The sequence below is a fragment of the Populus nigra genome, chromosome 10 (assembly GCF_951802175.1).
Source record: "Populus nigra chromosome 10, ddPopNigr1.1, whole genome shotgun sequence".
Lineage (NCBI taxonomy): Eukaryota > Viridiplantae > Streptophyta > Magnoliopsida > Malpighiales > Salicaceae > Populus > Populus nigra.
This window is the reverse complement of record NC_084861.1, coordinates 7,059,017-7,082,114: the sequence shown is the minus strand read 5'-3', so window position 1 is coordinate 7,082,114 and position 23,098 is coordinate 7,059,017. Positions and strand designations below refer to the sequence as shown.

The following is a 23,098-nucleotide window of genomic DNA, read 5'->3' as shown; positions in this document are numbered from 1 at the left end:
GGGCGGTGCAGCAAAAGTACATTTTAGATTTTTTAGATGCACGTGAGCTATGCGCAGATACCAATACAGCTGCACTTCATCTAAATTTTAAAATATTAAAAATACATAAAATATGCATGACCTATCCATCACAACCATTGATACACTTTTAATCTGTCAGGAAGAAACGTTGCAGTGATTATATTTTAAAATATTTTTTATTTAAAGATATATTAAAATAATATTATTTTTATATTAAATTTTTTTTTTTGGTATTACTGTATTAAAATAATATAAAAATACAAAAAAATATTAATTTGAAGTAAACAAAATTTAACTTTTTTAAAAATACTTTTAAAACATAAAATAAATAGAGTAAATATATTAAATGTGTATTTGGTACTGTAATAGATATTTTTTAATTAAAAATATATTAAAATAATATAAATTTTTAATTTTTTATATCAATATATTAAAATTATTGTAAAATATAAAATAACCATTAATTTAATAATAATCTGAACCGGTTGCGTTTGCATTTATCTGTCATGTATATATTCCCATCAGAAGACAAAGTTTGCTTTCGAGTTATAGATAACAACAAATACAATATTATACTAACTGACAAATGTCGTCAAATGACTGGATTAACATGTCTGTATTTAGTGTGTATTTTGAGGGGAAAAAAGGAGTAGGAGAGAACAAAAACAAACACTACTTCTTGGATAAAGGGTAAAATTTAAACCTCCGAAGACTAATTTGGGAGTGCTTAATATCCTCATGCTAATTAATCTTTCATAAAAAAATTCAACTAATCATGCCTAAATTGTACAAGAAGGAATTTTAATCCTCAGCACCCTTCACTAAACATAACCTAAGGATATTCGGGGTGTTAATTGTTCAAGGGTAAATTGTTTTTTTTTTAAATGGTTAAAATATTAATGATGATTAAAAAAATAAACAAAAATAAATTGGAAAAGCTGGTGACCCATCAAATCAAAGTGATGCATGCAACTAGAAATAAAAAAAAACGAGTCACGGCCTCATCAGATCATCAGCGCACGGTTGACCGTATCCTCCCTCTTCGCATAGAACGTTTGGGCTGCACCCGAGCATATCCAACCTCCTTCAAAGAGAGAAAAGAAAAGAGTCAAGATTCTCTTCCTCTACCAAAACCAGTTTCAGTGGAGGAGCAAGTAATTGAATGGGGAGTGCGATAGAAAAAGAAGTAGGTTTACCGTACAGAATATGGGAGTCCTCTTCTTCTTCATCTGTTGCTTCAGATGAATGGAATCCAACCGACACTGTGCTTTTCTTTGGGTTAAGTCTGCTGCTTGGGATTGCGTGCAGGCATGTGTTGAGAGGCACCCGAGTCCCTTACACTGTTGCTCTTCTCGTCGTCGGCATTGGTCTTGGATCCTTAGGTAATTAAATGCTGTTGTTAGTACGGTAGTACCAATCATAGCCTTGTCTTTCCTCGTTCTCGATTTATTATTGTTATAATTTTAATTACTTGGCTGTGCAGAATATGGTACCAGTCATCAACTGGGAAGGATTGGGGATGGAATTCGGCTCTGTAAGTTCATTTTATTAAGCCTTGACAGCCTATTATTTATGACAATAGTTTAGTTGATGTTCCCTAATTGTAATTGAATGATGCAGGGGCACATATTGATCCTGACCTTTTACTGGCTGTTTTCCTTCCTGCCCTTCTTTTCGAGAGTTCCTTTTCAATGGAAGTCCACCAAATTAAGGTTTCATTCACTCTCTTTAAAGTATTACTTCTACAACTTCAGCAGACACTTTTTCGTGAGTGATTAAGAGGTTAAGTACGAGTCTAATGGTTTTGAAGTTGCAGAAAACGGAAAGTTGGTTGCTTTCGTTTAGGGTTCGATGCGTTGTACTTCATATTTGATCATACAACATAAGTAAAAGAAGTATAACTTCGCTGAATTAATGAAATCTCCTATGTTAGATAAGTTTATTTTGGTTTCTAATGTTTTGTACCCTGAGGAAAAATTTCCAACTAAAATTACGGTTTGATAAATACTATTAATGGCTAGACTTGAAATCAAACATTATTTGGCAGTATTATACTACTTTTACATGCATGCATGTAGTTTCTTTTGGCTCTTTGTTTTATCTCCTTATTAATTGGTTTGGTTCCTTCGACACCTCATTGTAGTTTTAATTTCCTAATAAAAATTCTGTTGATTTTATTGATTATTTTGCCAGCGAAGTGTAGCTACGTGTCTGTCAATTTAGTTTTTTTTTTTTTGTTTGAATGAACCAGCTGATTTTTGGCAATTTTTCTATAGAGGTGCATGGTGCAAATGCTTATACTTGCTGTTCCTGGAGTTCTAATTTCGACATGTTGTCTGGGATGTGCTTTGAAGGTACCCTACAAGACTACAGTTTTCTTAATATGCTATACTCTGCTTGTTATAAAATTACTGTGCAATTTAGCCCGCTTGTTGTAAAATTACTGTGCCATTTAATGCTGCAGCTCATTTTCCCATATAACTGGAGTTGGACAACCTCTTTGTTGCTCGGGGGACTTCTGAGTGCTACTGATCCTGTGGCTGTTGTTGCTCTGTTGAAAGAGCTTGGTGCAAGCAAAAAATTGAGTACAATAATCGAAGGAGAATCCCTGATGAATGATGGGTATTTAATTTTTTTCTTGTCTTTTTTTTGTGTGCCTGACAGTCTGTATAGATAATTTGACAAATCTGAGCAGTTGAAACCAGCAAACTAAGAATAAATGCATCTGTGAAAAGTCTTATTGTTATTCTTATCTTAAGTCATCTTCGATTGCCTTTAATTTCTATGTCCAGGACAGCAATTGTGGTCTATCAGCTATTCTATCGGATGGTCCTTGGGGAGAACTTTAACTCGGGTGCCATAATCAAATTTCTAACTCAAGTTTCGCTTGGAGCGTAAGCATCAATTACTTTTAATATGCACTGAATGAAGAATTTCACTCTTGAAATGAAAACCTTTTCTTGATCCAGTGTAGGCATTGGTATTGCTTTTGGAATTGCATCTGTTTTGTGGCTCGGGTTCATCTTCAATGACACAGTGATAGAGATTGCGCTGACACTAGCTGTGAGCTACGTTACTTACTTCACTGTATGTTTCTTTCCAACTCAGCACTCCTTTTAAATTTATTTATTCTTTGTCTGAATGGCTAGTTAAGTGTTAGTCACCATATTTGCAAAATATATTAGGAAACATTTTTGAAGTCTGCCATTCTAATGAGTGCATCACAAGGTCTTTTATTTCAAATTGCAAATGACAGAATAATGTCTATCGGAAAGCTTGAGTTTTGCATCCAGTGATGGATTTGATGTCTACTTGGTCATTACCTTTTCTCCTCCTCTGTTTCTCTGTATGTGACTATGGTTGGTCTTCAATCCCTGTTCAGATTTTTGGCTGGTTTTATTGTTTCTTATCTCTTTTATCTTTTGCCTAAGGATAGGTTCCAGCATCCGTTAATCCTTATGATGCTTCAAAATTGATCTCCTTGTTCATTGATTAGCTTGATTTTAACTAGCTTTCCATTTCAAGATTCAATGTTCAGGAAGTTTCATAACGATGGAGCCATTTCAATGGTGCTTGTTTTATTTTGTTGCGAAGTTTCTCCATGAAACAAATTATATCGGCGCTTGATTTTCTATCTGAAGTAAGAAATGCTTTCAATGAGAAATTTAATTTCAGGCTGGTGCTTCGTGGATCGTGTCAAAGGATTTAAGATCTTTCAATCTTGAGGTGGATTTGGTGTATGATCACATGGAATGTTGCAAAAGGATCCATATAGCCAACCCCAACAAGTTTGGGATTGGGGTGTGATTGTTGTTGTGTAATCTTGATAAATTTATAGGAATCAATGTTTATAATTCTCATGGCCATCTTATTCATTGGTGTTATTCAGCATGTTTATCCTGCTCAACCGTTATCAAAATACAGTTGAAACTGTAATTGAAGAAAGTGGCTTTACAAACTTATGACCAGTTATCAAAATTATTTCCCGTCTTTTGTGCATAAGAAACTGAACTTGCATTTTTATTTGGTAGGCTCAAGAGGGTGCTGCTGTTTCTGGCGTTTTGGCAGTGATGACTTTAGGAATGTAAGTTGATAAATTATGAATAGTTTCTTAGCAACTTGGAGAAATGGTATCTCTTGATATATCACTGGACAGGTTTTATGCTGCGGTAGCCAGGACTGCTTTCAAGGGTGATGGCCAACAGAGCTTGCATCATTTTTGGTATGCTTAATGCTCACTTGTTTCATCTAAGTAGCCTCTCTCTCTATTTAAAGACTACAAGGGTCAAAGTAATGCATGTCTTTTTTGATGATTATGTTCCTTAAGAAAGAACAAATGATGAGAAACTGTTGTGTTAATCCATTAGAAACCATTTACCTCGCATGATGAGTTTGGTTTTAGCATATAGTAAAAGTTTGGATTATTAATGCAAGTTAAATATTTTTTGGGGAGATTATTTTGTAGAAAACTATATCATGTACTTGGTCTGCATGTGTTTGCTTTTAAACATTGATTCACCACTCTCTAATAGATTAAATTATTTTAACACCAATGAAAAGGTGAGGTAGGAGATGAGAAAGACAAAAGTGGAAATTGAATCTTCCAGAAGATTAAAGAATCTGGGTAGCGAAAATCTGACAGAACACTTTCAATCTTAAGAAAGGATAAATAGAGTGACAAGAATTATCTCTCTTAACTTCTATGAGTATATTTTGAGATATTATATATTCATAGGAGAAATGGTGCATTAGTATATCGCAATAGAGGATAATGGATGTATTTACATGGCCTCTTAATATTTTCAAATAAGTTTGTTTGAGAATGTTGGGTGTTTGAGGCAGGCTGCAAAAGACCTGAGATGCTACACTTTTAAAATCAACAGATGGTTTATTTATTACTTGCTGCTACTAATATAACCTTTTTCCTAATTAGAGCCAAGACAGTTTTAAATTTCTGACAGTCACTGCAGAAACTGAAGATAACAGATACATTCTGAAAGGAAACCTGAAAATAATATAGCCATCTGCTGATGCCAGAACATGAGTGGGATTGATAATCCCAATGAATAAATTTCTTGTTATCATGTGAATGGAACTTTCCAGCAAGATTGCATGTTTAATCCATTTCACATAATTTTTTTTCCAGGGAAATGGTTGCTTATATTGCAAATACACTGATTTTCATCTTAAGGTAAGAAATCAATTTACCATATCCTTAAGCTGTAGCTATACTTCATATATGCTTGGATGGATTTAAAGTCTAAATTTATTTTTGGTTAGATGTCAATGATTATGTTATTGAGACAGGAAAAGCATAAATAAAACCACAAGGTGTTGATGAAACTAGTTGACATCATAAAACCGATATGAAACTCGTGATGCACAAGCCCTTAAATCCACACTTTCTTTCCAGTCTGGGAATGAGATTAGCGGAGAATGTTTGTTGTGTTTGCGATATTTAATAACTACATTAGGTAAGAAAGAACACAAAGGACTGTCAATCAGCTCAATGAAGGGGAGTAGTATGCTCTATGCTTTTGATGATTGAATTATTGAATTAAATTGGAATTTTGTCTTTGGTGTTCAATTATCAGAACAAGAAAAATCTTTAAGTACACTGCATCTTTTCTGCCTAATGCTTATTCCACGTAGAATGAGACTTTAGCCTTTACAAAAAGTTATCATTGTTGATTGTTAATTACCGAAAATGTTTATTTGCTAAAGAATACTTGTCTTTTTGGCTGAGGGAGATAAAGGAAACTTTAACATCCACTGGAAACTATCCATTTAACTGAGCCATGAGATTGTCAGAGTCATCATATATCTTTTCAGTTCAATACTAAACCGTTGTCATTGGGTATCACACTAACTGATGAGGCATCATACCATTCAATTACTTTGACTTGAGCTATTCTGCTTATGATTGTTGTTGTTGTATTTTTTTTGGCTTCTATCTTATTGCTGTTTTAGAGTATAATATTCATAATTAATTGTGAGATTCATTAAAGTTTGATGCTCTTTTCCTTTGCAGTGGTGTTGTTATAGCAGAAGGTGTTCTGAGCAGTGGCAATGCTTTTCATAACCAAGGTATTTTCACTTTTAAACTACACATCCCTACATGTATACAATACACTGTTTCCTTTTACAACAAAACTCATGCACGACTGATATACAACTTGCTTATGGTGATTTACTGGTAGCTAGGCTCGAGCTAGGTCAAAAGGGTCGGTAATGTAGAAGAGAAGGTTTTGCATTTTATGAATTGGTTATATGTTTATTAGTTGTTGAAATATTACTAATTTACGTTAGAAAACTATCTAATAATTATGAGATTGACTTGAGGTTCAACCCATGAGATTGTAATTATATTCCTATTTAGTGCATATTTTGTGTATAAATAGCCTTGAAGTAACATAAAATTTCTCATAGCCTTGTACACCCTTGAGTTACATGTACATAAGTTAACCAAGATTTAATCTCCTATGGTTCCTCATCCCTTTTTTGTTTTCTTTGATATTCTACTTCTTTAAATTCTGATATTACAGATTGATTCGAAGTTCATTAACATTTATAAATGTTAATGGAATATATTACGGGTCTCAGGTCCCATGCACTTGAGCTGATGGTGGAAGGCCATTGTGAACATGTGAAAACCCACCCAAAAGATCACAAGGTTCTTGAAGACCCTTTTTGATAAGCTAACATGGTTTGAAGTTCACTTAAAGTCCACCAAGCAATACAGGACCTTTAGGGTTGATTGATCAAGGCTCAAAGCCTTAGAAGTCAGCCAAAATCAGCCTGGTATACCTTGTGGCTTTGGAAGACTGGATTTAAAGGATGGAATTTAGAGTGCCAAATAAAAATAAAATAAAATAAAATGTTGGTAACTCAAATAGATAAAATTAAAGGTGAAGCATTCAAATAAAAAAATAGCAAATGGTAGGGGACAAAAAATATATAGTTTTATTTTTACTTATTTTATTTTTTGGAATTTTTGAATGTCAAATGTGTGGGATATTTTATTATCAATCATTACTCTATTAATTTTTTTGAAATAAAATTCCTTACTATATATTTTGGTCATAATTAGGAAATTTTTGATTATATGAATTTAGCAACATGTGATATGCATATGTTGCTATAATTGAATAAACAAGATTATCTTTGCCTGCTCATGAGTGTGATAGTCATACCATTTGGTCTTGGGTTCAAATGCTACCTTCCATGACATCAATGAGTGAAATGGCTTGGACTGACCTGTTTCAACATGTATGGGGTTCATCAGGTCAATTTCCTAACTGGTCTCACTTGGTCAATTACTTTACCAGTTCAAATTTTTATAACTGACCTGGCTCAATGGTTAGTTGCCCGAGTTTCTGTTCCAAGCAATGTGGTAGGACTAGACTTAAGAATATACGAGTCTGTTATGTCTGATACTCTGATGCATATCTGAATTTTATTAATTCTCTGTTATTACAGTGGTAACAAGTCTGATAATCATGGATTCTTGTTAGTGATGCATTATTACTAGATTTTTTTAAGAGTAAAGCTAAGGATATGAAGAGCGATGCAGTTTTTGGCATTTAATGTGATAGTTTAAAAAAAGTGATATAACACTCACCACGAGGTGCCACATTACTTAGTAAAAACTTTCAATTTTTTTTTTATTATGTCCAGCACTATTCATATTTTTTTAAAGGTGAATATACACGTGTCTTGGTCTTTTTTCAGGGCATACATGGGGCTACCTATTTCTTCTATACATTTTTGTGCAACTATCCCGGTTCATAGTTATTGGAGCATTGTATCCATTTTTACGATATTTTGGTTATGGTTTGGATTGGAAGGAAGCTACCATTGTCATATGGTCAGGTCTTCGAGGGGCTGTTGCATTATCACTTTCATTATCTGTTAAGGCAAGTTTTCATTAATTCACCTAGCAATTTAATTTTCTATCCCATGCTGTTGTAACATAATATCTCCACGCATTCTTTGATTTAATTCTTTTGGATCCTTGTTTATGTCTGAAATTCCTTACTGACCATGAGATTGTAAATGTGCGAGCACAGAGTGTGTTTTTGAACCAAAAGGTTCTTCATAGCTCCCATGACCAAAGATGACTTACATGGCACATTTATTCCAAGCATGTAGATGGTTGATGTCCATCCAAAGCTTTTTGAAGAAAATTGTGTCCATAAAGCTCTCTATCATATCTAAGCTTCTTTCGTGCTGTAATTTACTTCTAATGATTTTTACTTGTATGTATCAGCGCACTAGTGACAGCTCAATTTATCTCAGTTCTGATACAGGAACCTTGGTGAGTTCGTTGAACATACAAACTATTTTATTTATTTGTTCCTTGAATTTATATCGAGTCGTCTGTCAAATATATGCATCAGACCATTTCAAGAATATAGAAATTTAATAGAGTAACTGATTTTTTGCAATTTGATTGATGCTTTATTCTCCACCGTTACAGTTTGTTTTCTTCACTGGCGGAATCGTATTTCTGACGCTTATTGTGAATGGGTCAACTACGCAGTTTATTTTACATCTTCTAGATATGGATAAGCTATCAGCTACCAAGGTGAGGTTTACATTAATGTCTATAAAAGAAACTTTAATTTGAATCCGATATTCTGAAATCAGTGATGTTTGTGATTTTGTTCTATATACAACATTGATATACCTATCTCATGGAGGACAGAGCAATAATTCTAGGATTATTGCCTCAATTATTAAGTATTTTTTTTATCAATTATTAGGAATCTTTGTGAATGTCATATTAAAGTCATCATACGGCAATTCAAATTATTTCCTATTAGTTGGAGCAAAATTCATTTTTTCAATTTAAAAATTTCTATTCCTTTTTTGTTTGGGTATTTGGTTTCTATGTAAGAGCACCTATTGTTATGCTTGAGGAAAATTTATTTTGATTATTGATAGTTGATTAGAGAGAATGGAGACTGAAGTCATCCCAATTGTTCTTCTAGCTTTCGATTTCCTTTATTTTCTTCCTTCTCCAATTCTCTTTGCTTCTATATAAGGACCACATTGAATAAATAAATAAATAAATGCCAATATATAAAGTTTAGGTAAAGTGCGATGGCAGAAATAGGAACTACAATCTGATTGGTTTCAAAATTCTGCGAACATGTAAAAAGTAGCAAAATTGTGTTGATTTGCTTCCTATACCTAATTACAGACCAATAACACAAAAATACTCAAGCAGCTTTTTATACCCTTTTTTTGGAAAGGAAACGAAATGGCTGCTGTCAAATCAAAAGCTTGCATTTGAGAGGAAAATGCTGCAAATCATGTGTTTTTACAACTTGTTGATTGTCCTTATCAACGATTCTACCTTTGGAAATACGCATAAAAAAAGCTACTTCATCTACCAAGTCTTGGATTTGGGCAAAAAAGACATGGTCTTCAGATTTAGATGCCCCAGACGACTTGTTTTGAGCTCGTGCATCAATCTTCCTTGATTGACGAGGACTTGCCCTCAAGTCCAAATCTTCGCGCTCCTCATGATATGGAGAGATATTAGCAACATTGGAGGTGGTGAAACTCCACAACAAGAAGTGTCTTCTAAAATGTTGCAACCAATAGCTTGTCCATTCTTGTTTTTTTTATTTCATCCATTATTTGCCAATTTTGTTTTTATCTCATCCATAGTTGATTCTATTGATGTAACCTGGACTGTGAAGAATTGAAATTCTTCTGGAACCATTTCAAACTGAGCAAAGTTCAAGATGATGACTAGGAATATGGTATATGCTAGAAACAAAGTTCAAGAGGGGAGGGAAGGAATCACTTAGTTCTGATGACAATTTAATTTAGGAAACTTTGGATTTGCCCCATTAAAGATTTGTGGTAAACGAGTGTTTAGAGTATATAGGTTTGAAATAAGGTTGTAAAGAGCTCCAAAGATGAGGCTTTAGTTTGAGAATTGGAGTCTTATTCTTAAATTTATTATTTCTATTTATTAAGTTGCTATCCTAATCAAATTAGGATTAGTTATGATAAGTCTAGTTTGTTATTCTTATTTAGTCCTAGTCCAATTAGGAGTTTTATCTTTCGATATAGGATATAGCTATGGTTTTGTGTCCCACAAAGGATTTAGGTTTAAATAATTAGGATTTGAGTCTGGAATTAGGGTTAGTGTTTGATGTGTGTGGAATTGCAATTGATTAAGGATTTGTTTTATGAGTATTTGGGATTTTTATTTTAGGTGTGAATGTTGTCTCAGTGGGAGAAGAGGTGAATTGGACTGAAATTAAAATTTCAAACCTGTAAAACAAAAAACTTTTGAACAAAATATAAGTGTAAAGATATAGATGGGATACCCGTAGTCACATAAACAGTTCAAACAGACAGACAGAGAGAGGTTAACTGGTATACCAGTAGATAGCATGAGTGGTAACTTAATAAAAATTAGGCTCAACAATATGTCAAACTTGCTCGAAAGACAATTAGAAGATTACATGAATAAACAAACAAAGCCGCACAAAAATAAATAGAGTCAAGGGTAGAGAAGATGAAACATGAGAATTTATAGTGGTTCTGCTAAAACTTTCAAGTACATTCACTTCCCAAGGGTCCTCCTTGAGAATTGCTGGATTGAAGTCAGAAATTCCTCAGTCACAACTTAATCTTGCAGATAATCGCAATCATGTAAGATATCTACACCTTTCTTTCTCACTACTAGAAAGGGACAGTAAAATTGATGTTTGCTCAATTGATAGCACAAGGTTTTAAGTTGATCTTTCTAAAGAATCTGCTCTATTTGCTTCGAATTTCTTTGTTTATGTATAGCCATTTTTTATTTGAATTTTGTAGAAGATATAGGCTTCCAAAAATATGATCATTGATGTTCTTTGAATGATATAAATCTTGATGATTTTGTTTAGCATTTAATATGGTTCCAACAAAAAAGTGCCCCCCCCCCCTCAAGTCTGACTTCTGGTTTCCATGAATCTTCTGCTTGAGATAATCTTTCCAAACATGGAGTAAAGATTTTCTAGAACAGCTAGTGCTTGTAATTATTCAAGAGAAATCTCCAGCTTTGAATAAATTCCAACCATAGAAAAACAAACACATATAGCTTGCGTGATATAGATGAAAAGAGTAGAAATTTTTCCCGTATCCTGATAAGATCAAATAAATCTGGCAAGCTATCCACAAAAGCCAAGAATGCCATGTATAAGCTCAATACTCACCGTTCCATTGTCAATTTTTTACATAGTATAGGTGATGTAGGCACCAAAAGATCCTTGTAGTTCTAACCTAAGTAGGAAATAGAACACCAAATAAGAAAAGAAAAATTGTAAGTATTTGAAACCTCCTAATTAACATTTGAATGAATATACTAAGATTCCTAGATGATAATATCTCTAAGTAAGATGAATTCCTTAATGAAATAGGCTTTCAAGAAATACCAAAATAAAATAAAATAAAATTAAAATATTTTATCAATTTTTTTGTATTTTGGTTGTATCATCTCTATAAATGGAGATGTGTTCTCTTATTTTTGCTGTAGTTGAGCTATGGAATAAAAGTTTTAGAGTTATTTTGAATCCCTGGTGCCTAGAGGTTTCCTCCTCTTATTCTTCTTCTTGTTTTTCTAAGCGCTGCTAACAGCACCCCAAAAAATCCTAGCTGCCACAAGTTTTTGGCGGGACACAAGTCAAAACTTGTCCTTTAGTACTAGACAAATACCTTGTTAAATTCTACTGATATGCTTGTTATTCCTGGGATTTAACCTGGTTTAAGGTCACTAGATTGGAACTGATTTCCTCGTGTCCAACTTTGTTGCCCCTAGACCAGATCTAAACTGTTCAATTGCCATCATAAATTTTGTTAACACCAGTTCCCTGACCACTTTCCTGCACTTTTTACTTTTATTGCTCTGCCAATACCTTGTTGCCCTTGAAGGTCAGCAAGGAATTCAACCTTTCTGGCCTATGTTACCACTCTACTTGAATGAACCAGCTTAATGGCTGGGTTGAGTCTTCTTATGGGCCTTAGCGAAAAGCAGATAAGATCTATGTTAGATACTGTGGAGACAATAAAATAAGGTTGAAGAAATGCTTCAATAAAGTTCAGAAAGCTGTCGGGCAAATAGAAGTCTCATAAATTTATCACGATGATTGTGAAGAAAAGCAGCCAGTAACAACACCACAATTGCAGAAACAGCTAACTCTCTAGAAAATGAAGAACAGACTGTTGAGAAATGCTCTCTTGGAAAGGCTGCAGAAAGTCTGGAGATGATTAACCTAATTTTATGACTAAAATGAAGAACAGATCAAGGCCAGCACAGCATAGAAGTCAAATTAAGACTAAAATTGAGGCTGGATTTTTCCGAATCTCTAATTTTATGATTCATAATCAATCTGAGTTTTGAAATGCAAGGATGATTAACCTCTTCAATAAAGAAGTATATCAAGTCCATGCTTTGAGTATAACACCATAAGCCATCACAAGTGGTTTTATTACTTTGAGATTTTTAAACTTGAGGATGAATTTTTCCCTTTTCCTGATCAGGGGATAAGATAAAGAAGCAAGCCTTCTAGGATTGTTATTAGATTGTTTAATTTTATATATTATTCAGAGTTTTAGTTATTATGGATTTCATAATTTCATAATTTTCTGGTGGTCCGTGTATTTCCTTTTAAGGCAGTCTTGATTGGGAGTTTAGCTTCTTATTTTTTTAGTATTTTACCAAGGCATTTCTGTATGTAAATGAGTACCTATTATTATGTTTGGGACAACTTGACTTGATGGTTGATGAACAGAGTTTATAATTCTTCTTCTGGCTGCATTATTTTTTTTTCTTATTTTCCCCTCTTTTCTCTTCACTTCCCTCCATTTCTATTCCCTTCCTGAATCACTATTTATATTTTTCTTTTACAGCATTTGTGTTGAGAATTATGCAAGTCATGGATGTATCCAGTATTGCTGAAAAAAACCAAGGAGACACTCTTATGTTTTGATGAAAAAATAACTTGATCTGTAAATTAGTGAAAATACTACTCAATCTATCTTGTTTTTGTACATGTTTACTTTTTCTTGTCATTTGTGATGTATCTATCTTCTGCAGAAGCGTTTATTGAACTTCACAAAGTATGAAATGTTGAACAAAGCACTAGAGGCTTTTGGTGATCTTGGAGAGGACGAGGAACTTGGACCTGTTGACTGGCCTACAGTTAAAAGATACATTACAAGCTTAAATAATTTGGAAGGGTCATGCGAACACCCTCATAGTGCATCTGAAGCTGATAATAATTTAGACCCAACTAATCTGAAAGATATTCGCATACGCCTTCTAAATGGTAAATGTGCTGTTTTATTGCTACTCGGTATATTAATTTACTTGCTGATTTTTTTTTCTGGGATTTGTTGGGCCCTTTGACAAGTGAAATAACCTTAAGTCAGCCTTCCTCTTTTCTCTATCTCCAAAAGGAAAAGGAATTTTGTCTGCTGGGATGTATGTTATTTTATTCATGGCATAGGGAATTGGAGTAAAGCTGTCTTGTTTGTAGAAAAAGGGGTGCCTATAAGTTTGTGTAGGATTTAATTTGTGCAAATTTGAGAACTATCAGCTTGCAATGTAGTTAGTTTTGAGTCATAGAAATTACTTTGTATTTTATTTTAGATAGTGAGAGCTGTTACTTCATTTTTGATTTAAAATAAAAACAAAAAGATAAGGATAATCAGGGACTAGTTATAAATGAGGAGAAGGTATTAAGCATCCTTTTTTTTTTAATTTACCATCTAGATGGAGACAGGCTCTTCTCTGGGCCAATCTATCATGATCACCTCTAGACTCATGTTGAAACTTGTACACCATTAAAGAAAAGTATTAAACAAGACAAGAGAGAGGAGAAAGAACATTCAGCTTTCGGGAAAGAATTAGTTTCACAAGAATGATGCCCAATTAGTGTCTTTGAATTTGAACTGTAGCCCATGTAGTTTGCCTAAGGATTTCATTTTAGATTATACGAAGAAACTCAGTTGTAATTCTTTTCTCTCTCCTGTGTGCTTTTAGGAAAAAAGTTTGAAAATATAAATTTCCCTTGGAGGACAACAATAACTTTTTCACTGTAATATTGTAATAAAAGTTCATACATGACCTAAAATCAGAAGGAAGAAAAGAAAAACATACATTGCATCAATCAATAAATCCATCGATAATTGAAAGGATCATCAACTCCAATAAGCAATCCACATGAAAGCTTGTTATGTTATCTAGCGGATGTACAAAGAAGATGTTATTGTCATCAATGCATCAAAGTTCTGTTGTAGAAACTTTTTTTTTGTTGAGCTGATTATCATGACTAATTTTTTCTTAAACCAACTCTAGCTGAAATATGCAAGTGAATGCCCTTTTTTAAATATTTTTCCTTACCAGGAGTTCAGGCTGCTTATTGGGGGATGCTTGATGAGGGAAGGATAACACAAACAACTGCAAACATTTTGATGCAATCAGTAGATGAAGCAATCGACTTGGCTTCCCATGAACCTCTATGTGATTGGAAGGGCTTGCAATCCATTGTTCATTTTCCAAATTATTACAAGTTCCTTCAAGCAAGCATTTTCCCTCAAAAAATGGTTACTTATTTCACTGTAGAGAGGCTTGAATCTGCATGCTACATTTGTGCTGCATTTCTACGTGCCCATAGAATTGCACGGAGACAATTACATGACTTTATTGGTAATTTATTCAATTTGTTAGGCTATTTGGTAAATTTCTCATGGACAAAATTTTACATGATTTAATACCTTTTCTTTAAAATATTTTTTCTTTGGTTTTCTATTTACAGTTTTACTTTAATGCAGTACATGGATTGTGTTATATTTTCTGTTCATATAGTTCTAAATCCTTTTTGGCTGTAAGATCAGAAACTATCAACTTCTTTTACACCAATCTTAACAGAGGAAAATTGCACCTACATGGTCATTATCATTTTAATCCATGTGCTTCTTGTGATTTATTATGCTTCAAACTTTACATAAATTTATAATGGCTATTCCATATAATGCTCTAGTAATTTTCTTTAAAGAGATGCTTATATCAATTTCAAGGAATCTTGTATCCGTGTTATATTAGTTGTGAAGGTATGTTGTGGTGGCAAAAGTCTATTTTCCATGTTAATGGTAAATTCTTTCTAATCCCTGTACAGTCATCTCCCAAACATGTCATACTAAGACAATCTGAACACCAGGTGGAAGTAAGACTTGTGAAGTTATGAAGGTTTTCACATGCTGTCACAAGATCATTGAAAGTGCCACACTGTTGATTTGTGGTCTACGTTGAACTTGCTTCTTAAATATTTGCTTTAGAGTTTACATTTCTGAAAATGTATTAGGTGCATTTTCACGGTGTTGAAGCTAGTCTTATGGCTTTATTTATTGACAGATTCTGTTTTAGTCAAAACTGAATTCTTCCTGGATCCTTTTCTGATTGTTTTATAATTACGTTTACTGACATTAAAAGCATGTCTCGGTTTTTCTTGAAAAAAGAAAAGCCAAGAAACTGGGATTTTATTGGTAAATGTGTGCTTTGGAGAAGAACTTAGAATACATGTAAGTTAGTCTTGTAGCTCTTTCTTAGGCAAGATGTAGAGCATTTCAATCTCTTAATCCTACTTTAGTTTCCGGTAGGCAATCACATGTCCAACATCTATATTCTTCCATGGCACAAAGATAAAATTGAAGTGATAGTTCATGTTGAGATTGCTGCTTATTCTAATGGGTAGATTTTTGAGTTTTCGACTCATGTCATGAGGTTGTCTCTATTCTAATGCAACCTGCACTGGAGAGGACTTCTTTTGTGGATTATGAGCTATTGGTTTGTCTGCAGTATAACTCTTTCAAATCAACTTGCATTGGGAAAAAGGAAATAATTAGGAGCAGCCAAATGAATTTGAGGATATTTTTTGTAGGAGGAATAATAGAAACTAGAATTAGAAATTTCATTTCAACTCCTTGACATAGGTTTATTATACCGTTCTATTCCTTTTGGTTTATCTTGAATCTAGCTTTGATGAAATTCCTTTGGGATTGTTAGAGAGTAATATAAAACTATTCTTAGACCTCACTTAACAATTTAAATTATTAGATTGAGATGGTTCTTTGACATGACATCAAAGCCTTGTTGACCAAGTGGTAACGAGTTTAAATCTCACTACTCTCATTCTAATTAATAAAAATTAATAACAAGGTAGTCTGGGCCTGTACAAGTTTCAAGCCTAAAAGGTTTTCACTTGAGGGGATGTGTTAGAGATTAATGTAAAAATATTCTTGGACCTCACCTAACAACTTAAGTTATTGGGTTGAAATGGTTCTTTGACAGGGATAAAGTAAATAATTAAGAACCATCAAAGGAATTTTAGTATATTTATTCTAGGAAGAATAATAAAAATAGAATCTAGAATTAGAAGTTCAATTTCAGTTCCTTGACTTGATCTATTTTGTCGTTCTATTCTTAGTTGGGCAAAGAATTCTTGTTCCTTCTGAATGCATTTGGAGTACGGAAGAACACCCTATTAGCCATAGCAGTCAAGTTTGCTATTGATGGTTGATTGACTTTTGAACATTGAGTCTTGTAATTGCTTCCAAAATCTCTGTTTGTCCACTCTCCTCTCTTCTCATGTTATCCCTCTCCCTCTCCCTTAATTTTTTTCTCTGCTGTTTCTTGAATGAATTGGAAAGTCCAATTTGTATGGGCTCTGAGATGCCCTGCAATACCTGGATAATAGTAAATGATGATCTTGATTTAGGTATGACAAGTAATAGGTAGTTAGACTCAGACATGATTCCTACAATATTAGTTTTTTTTCTATTGTGTCATAATGTATATGGGAAGATATTTTCCCTTGGGTCAAACATCTTCGTACCACTTTAAAAATGTTTCTGATAATAACCTGAGTTAAATGTACTCTCGGTGGCTTCCAGTGAAGTGGCATTTATTTCCTTTTGAAAGAGCATAACTGTTTTCCATGTATATAGTGTAGAAGTTTGTGAGAAGTTTGACTTCTTCCATTTATTGATACTTCTAGGTGACAGTGGTATTGCTTCTATAGTCATTAATGAAAGTGATGCAGAAGGAGAAGAAGCAAGAAAGTTCTTGGAAGATGTCCGTGTTACATTTCCTCAGGTTTGTAAGTTTAACTGTCCCCGTATATTTGTTCAGGTATAATGAATTCTGGTAGGAATTGATTAACCTAGGTCCGTGGGTCATCAGGCTTGTTTCATTCGTATAGTTTATTGTTGATATAGCGTCTAAATCAGGGGATGTTAGAACACAATTAATTATTAAATACTTTTTCAGGTTTTGCGTGTTGTGAAAACAAGACAAGCAACATATTCAGTGCTGAACCATTTAATTGATTATGTCCAAAATCTTGAGAAGGTTGGGTTATTGGAAGAAAAGGAAATGCTTCATCTTCATGATGCTGTCCAGGTGATTTTGGTTTCATCCTTTACCAATTCTATGATCTCTGGTCAATGCACTTCAGTTTTTGTAAATTCAAGTTAAAATGTTTTAATCTTCTAATGCAGACTGACTTGAAAAGATTTCTAAGGAATCCTCCTTTAGTAATGCTTCCCAAAATAACTGACTTGATTAGTGTCCATCCTCTGTTGGGGGCCCTTCCTTCTATGGTGCGTGAACCCCTTGAACGTTCTTCCAAAGAAATAATGAAACCACGTGGTGTGCCCCTTTACAAAGAAGGCTCCAAACCAAATGGTGTCTGGCTTATTTCCAGTGGTGTTGTCAAGGTAAATAAAAATTTATATGGGAAGTTTGGGATTTGAGAAATAAGTCAGAAGTACTATTATTTTCCTTGGGAACAAACACATCACAATTTACCAGTGAGAAAATCATTGTTTGGCAGTGGACAAGCAAGAGCGTTAGGAGCAAACACTCATTGCATCCAACTTTTACACATGGGAGCACACTAGGCCTGTACGAACTGCTAGTTGGGAAACGTTGCATATGTGACATAATGACAGATTCTGTGGTACACTGCTTTTTTATTGAAAGCGAGAAAATACTTTCTCTGCTAGGGGCAGACCCTGCAGTTGAAGATTTCCTGTGGCAGGTATAATTATACATTTTGGTTTAGATTCAGCACATTTCTCCTCCATTAATGAAATTACTCACTCTGGTTAAGATTTTGAATGAGTCAAGAATTGGATGTTTCCCCAATCCACAGTGTCTAGTTGCCTTATAATGTCCGCCTACTTTGGAAGAGGGTAAAGTGACTTGAGGTATGCTGAGTATGATTATTGATCTTTACTTGAAGCTTTATTCCTCTTTCCTTTTCTTGTGTGGTGTTCCAGGAAAGTGCAATCGTTATTGCCAAACTCTTGCTTCCTCAAGTATTTGAAAAAATGCCAATGCAAGAATTGAGAGCCCTTGTAGCAGAAAGGTCAGTGATGACCACATACATCAGGGGAGAAACTATAGAAATACCTCATCATTCTATTGGCTTTCTATTAGAAGGATTCATAAAAGCCCATGGTTTCCAAGATGAATTGATTGCGTCGCCTGCAGTACTTTTGCCTCCACAAGGAAATCAAAGCTTTCAAAAGATAGGGATATCAGGTAATTTATGCTCAGTTTGTTTCAAAGTTAACGGATTTGTTTGTAGTTTTGGAAAAATTGCCAAACAGCCGCTGACCTTCAAGTGCGTCTGTTCCACTTGGACCTCTCTTTTACTTTGGTCCCTAGGACAACCACAATGACACTGACAGACAGAGGCATACATTCTGCTGAACCATCAAACAAATTCCTTTTTTTGGTACACAGGAGAACTAGAGGTCTAGTCACAACCCAAACCCAATAGCCTATCATAACTCAAAACACTTTCTCATCAAACACGGTACTTTCTCAATGAGCCCTCTGGGTACCAATCATCAAGCCACTGCTGCAAATAGGAATATATTTCACTCAGGATAATGTCAAAATTAGTCTTTGAATTTGTCTGGAATTTCTTACTCGAGTCAGTTTTTTTCCTCTCCAAAAAATGTAGTTTCTGTTCTAAATTTCTTTTAAATAGGTCCAAAATGAATGTTAAATACATTAATGCAGATGCTTTTTTTTAATGTTAATGTCAACGTCATCTGTGCATCCATGAAAATCCATAAATATATAAATAAATGCACAAACTTTTACTGAAATTTGATTCCAACCAAAAAATGCTTAAATATATAAACAAAATATATTTAAAATATAAAATTTAAAAGACAAATACTTAGGTAGAGTACTATCAAACTATTCTTAATGATCTATATATAGGATATACGGGAAAAAAAAAAGAGAGAAGAAAACGTTATAGCACTATGCCACCCAAAAACAAAATGGTTATATTATCACTCTTTCTATTCTTTTCAATGACCTCCACACTTAAGTTCTTTTCATGATTATATATATAACACTCTTTTACAACTTTGGTATAGTTTTGACCATACTTGATTTAGTTTTTGTTGACACCTTAATTTCAGAGACAAGTTAATTAATGTGGCTATCAATTGAAACTAGAAAGCGAACTAGTTCCTTTGAAGTTGTGAATTCAATTTGTCATCTCCCTAGGAATTATCCACACCTATAATCTATATAGATATACGAAGTTTGTGAAAACATTTGATTTGATCAACATTACCCTTATTCTTTGTTATTATTTTACTTTAGTAATCAAGTCATCAATTTTAATTGGATGTGTTTTAAAAAACAGAACTTATCAATTTCCTACATCAACACGAGCACCCCAAGACTGTATAAGTTAATACATGTTTGAGAAAACCTGAACCTTTTCCCCTCAACCAAAAAATTGAATTTTTTTGGGCACTCAAACAAATGCATGACAAAGCCCAAGAGAGCTTCTTTTATATTTATTAAACACGATGAGTTTTGATTGATCCTGAGTGAAATGATTAATGGGAGTATTTGATGAATTTGCATTTGAATACATAAATCGTCCACTGTTAATCATATATTATTTGACCATTATGTAGACGCAGATTGTTGGTGTGTTAAACTAGTCTTATTCAACGATGTCCTTTTGGTTGTTGGTTGTGGCAATTAGAAGGCATTTAAACCAGGTCACTGGCATTGTTGGTTTACAGGTGCCCAAGCAGCCAGTTTCTCTCATCAAGGATCCCGGTATCAAGTTGAGGCAAGAGCGAGGGTAATCATTTTTGATATTGCAGCATTTGAAGCGGATGGTGCTTTGAGGAGAGGATCATCGTCATTGGTATTGGTTGATCACCCCCACAGATCTTTCACTAGAGAGTATGGTGGTCTTATGAGCTGGCCTGAAAATTTGTACAAACAAAGGGAACGTGAACAGAACTGTGTAGGGACTTGTCGCTCAGAAAATAGCTTGTCTGTGAGAGCAATGCAGCTAAGCATATTTGGCAGCATGGTATGTTCAATATACATCTATTTGCAAAGATATGTTGCAAAGCTCCTTCTTGGGATCATTGCAAAAAATGCATAACTCTGGAATTTTTCTATTGAATAACTCAGGCTCAGAGACTTTATTGTTTAACAATTTAATCTTTCATGTAACCATTTGATATAGTTCATTGTGCCTCCATGCTATCAAAATATATAAAGAGGGAGCTCCAAATCATGGCTTGTGGCCATTAGAATTCATCATATTTCTTGATAATGGAACTTTACTATTCTAGGTCCTGATTATTTTGAATTTCTGGCTTCTTGTTTCATTTCATAAGGTTGACATGCGGAGGCATGCCCACAGCTTTTCCGGTAGCCAAGTCAAGCGATCACACAGCTTGTCTGTTTTAAGAACCGCATCTTACCAGCAAGTTCGTGTGCCATCAGAAGAAGCTACTTATGCTAGGAAGAGTCTTGAAGTGAGAAAGTTGATTGGAAAAACTCATGCTCCCCCACTGCAGAGTACAGGTACAAATGAGACTTGTATCGTTGATAATTACAGTGATGAATCTGATGCTGAAGATGAATTGGTGGTAAGAATTGATTCGCCTAGTAGGCTGTCGTTCCATCATGCTTCTTAGTTTGCGTTGTCAGCGATTTCTGTTGTAATTGTTTAAATTATGTGACTTTTGGTTTTTTTTTTATTTTAAGTTGTTTTTGCATACAAGGAACCGTAGTAAACAAGATGTGAAATGTCTTTAGTTCACATGGATGAGTAATCCTTTCCCCTATAAATAGTGACCTTGAAATCCTGGGAGTGACTCAACACTGAAAGATGAGAATGAGAATTGAAGAGGCAATTTGTTCACTTGTTGAACAATTGACAAAAATTCTGTCGACATTATATATAAATAATAAAATAGCTCAAGGAGCATGAGTTGATTCCTGAACTTTGCTTTTGTCACTTGTGATGAGAGTTTCTGTGTCATGCTTCTCACCTTTAATCACATTTAAGCCCAATCTTTCTGCTCAATAAAAGGAAGCCATTATTCTGGTGAATAAACGAAGCTGATTATGGAAACAATGCAGCTCAGTGTCAAAGCCATGGATTGCTTTTAGTGCTAAGCTACCAAAAATTATTTGCACTTTAGGCTAGTAATACTAGCTGGTGCCATATGTCGTGATGATTTAATTCAGTAGGACCCATCTTAAGCATATTTCCTCCTTTTTCTCTGGAACTGGCATCTGATTGATCACAGCCTTAAGTTCAAAGGTATTACTTTATTATCCAAACGCTAACTCTCTTAGAGGTTCTTGTGCTCTAAGACAACTGACAATGCATTGTAATAGTAAAGGTGTGAAATCGGCCGTGCAAGAAAATGGCTTGGGCATTGGGCCAAGAATGTATTTTTACCGTTACATAATTGTTTTTATCAATATGGGGTTAAATTTGTCATTTTTTATGCACAGTAAAATCATTGCTATAGCCTTGGATTAAAAAATTCTTATGCTTTAGGCTCAAGGGTGTTTCGGTTCTTTTCTTTTATTGAGTATAATATAATTATTTTGACGCTAGACAAAAAAATTCTTTTATAAGCATGTTTGGACGATTTTCTATTGGTTTTGTTGTAGACTTAAGTTTTTTTTGGTGGTGTTATTGTAATTATTATATATTTAATATTATTTTTTAAAAAAAAATTGGTGTGTGCAAAGTATACGCCACGTGTAGACGACCCCCACACCATTTAAGCGGTGAGTGAGGGGCTATCCGGCCACTAAAAAAAGCCTTCAAGAGTCGTGTCGGGATGATCTCAACACTCTCTATATAGTGATAAGGCGCATATAGACAAAGTGCTGCTAATTTGGCGTTGAAGATCATTTCTTTTTTTTTCTTCTCTCTACATGAAATTTGTGTCACTCGTGCAAAATTTCATAGCAATCCCTACTATATTTTTTCCTTCACATTTGTTCCCTATTATTTTTATTTTTATTTTAATTTTGGAATAACCTATGAAATTACAGGTGCTTTTCAATGTCACCCTCCTGCCATTTTTTAATCTATAAATAATTTATCAAATTTATTTTTTTTCAATTTCATCCCATATTATTTTTAAATATATAAATCTATAAATAATCTACCAAATTCCATGTTTTTTTTAATTTCCCCCCTGTAATTTTTTTATCATTTAAATTTGATCTTCAATCTTTTAGTTGTTATTTATTCTGTTTTGGATCATTTTTTTAATTATTTTTTTAACAAATTTCATCATCCTTGGGTTTTTTTCTATCAAATTTTATCTCCTTGTTGTTTTTTTTTGTAATTTTTTTGTATTAATATTTTTTTACAATTTCATCCTTCAAAATTAAATTTTTTTAAAGTTAAACTTTTTAATTGAGTCTAGGTATGAGATTTCACATCTTGGAAGTTTTAGATATTATACCTGGTTTTGGGAGGTTCACTTGGGTTTACTTAGTTTTTTTTCTTTTTTTTAAGCTGATGCTTTCTTATTTCTTTTTTTATTATTAGTCCTCTATATTTTTTTTGTATAATTTATAAATAATTTATCAATTTCAAATGTTTTTTAATTTCACCATTTATGATTTTTTTCATGTTTCAAATTTTGTCTTAATTCTTTTAATTGCTATTTATTTTGTTTGGAATCATTTTTA

At 33.7% G+C, this 23,098-nt stretch overlaps 1 protein-coding gene across 2 annotated transcripts; it reads left to right on the top strand.

Moving 5' to 3' along the window:
• Window positions 1–1,018: 1,018 nt before the first annotated feature.
• Window positions 1,019–21,378, top strand: LOC133704962 (sodium/hydrogen exchanger 8-like). 2 transcript variants are annotated; one of them, XM_062130035.1, is made up of 23 exons: window positions 1,019–1,403; window positions 1,505–1,555; window positions 1,642–1,733; window positions 2,298–2,375; window positions 2,486–2,643; window positions 2,814–2,915; window positions 2,991–3,108; window positions 4,053–4,105; window positions 4,178–4,243; window positions 5,168–5,212; window positions 6,053–6,108; window positions 7,753–7,937; window positions 8,291–8,338; window positions 8,501–8,608; window positions 13,124–13,355; window positions 14,435–14,737; window positions 17,085–17,182; window positions 17,357–17,488; window positions 17,587–17,805; window positions 17,922–18,128; window positions 18,370–18,634; window positions 20,155–20,453; window positions 20,767–21,378. In XM_062130035.1, the coding sequence occupies exons 1-23, from the start codon at window positions 1,184–1,186 to the stop codon at window positions 21,067–21,069; spliced, it is 3,438 nt and encodes a 1,145-aa protein (XP_061986019.1). In that variant the 5' UTR covers window positions 1,019–1,183; the 3' UTR covers window positions 21,070–21,378. The 2 variants fall into 2 exon arrangements, with proteins under 2 accessions (XP_061986019.1, XP_061986020.1); XM_062130036.1 differs by lacking the exons at window positions 1,019–1,403; window positions 1,505–1,555; window positions 1,642–1,733; window positions 2,298–2,375 and having other exon boundaries at window positions 2,502–2,643; window positions 2,819–2,915.
• The last annotated feature ends 1,720 nt before the right edge of the window (window positions 21,379–23,098 follow it).

Coding starts and splice junctions, on each gene's coding strand:
- LOC133704962 (XM_062130035.1), top strand. CDS start 1,184: ATGGGGAGTGCGATAGAAAAAGAAGTAGGTTTACCGTACAGAATATGG. Junction 1,734..2,297: donor TGGAAGTCCACCAAATTAAG/GTTTCATTCACT, acceptor ATTTTTCTATAG/AGGTGCATGGTGCAAATGCT. Junction 8,609..13,123: donor ATAAGCTATCAGCTACCAAG/GTGAGGTTTACA, acceptor TATCTTCTGCAG/AAGCGTTTATTGAACTTCAC.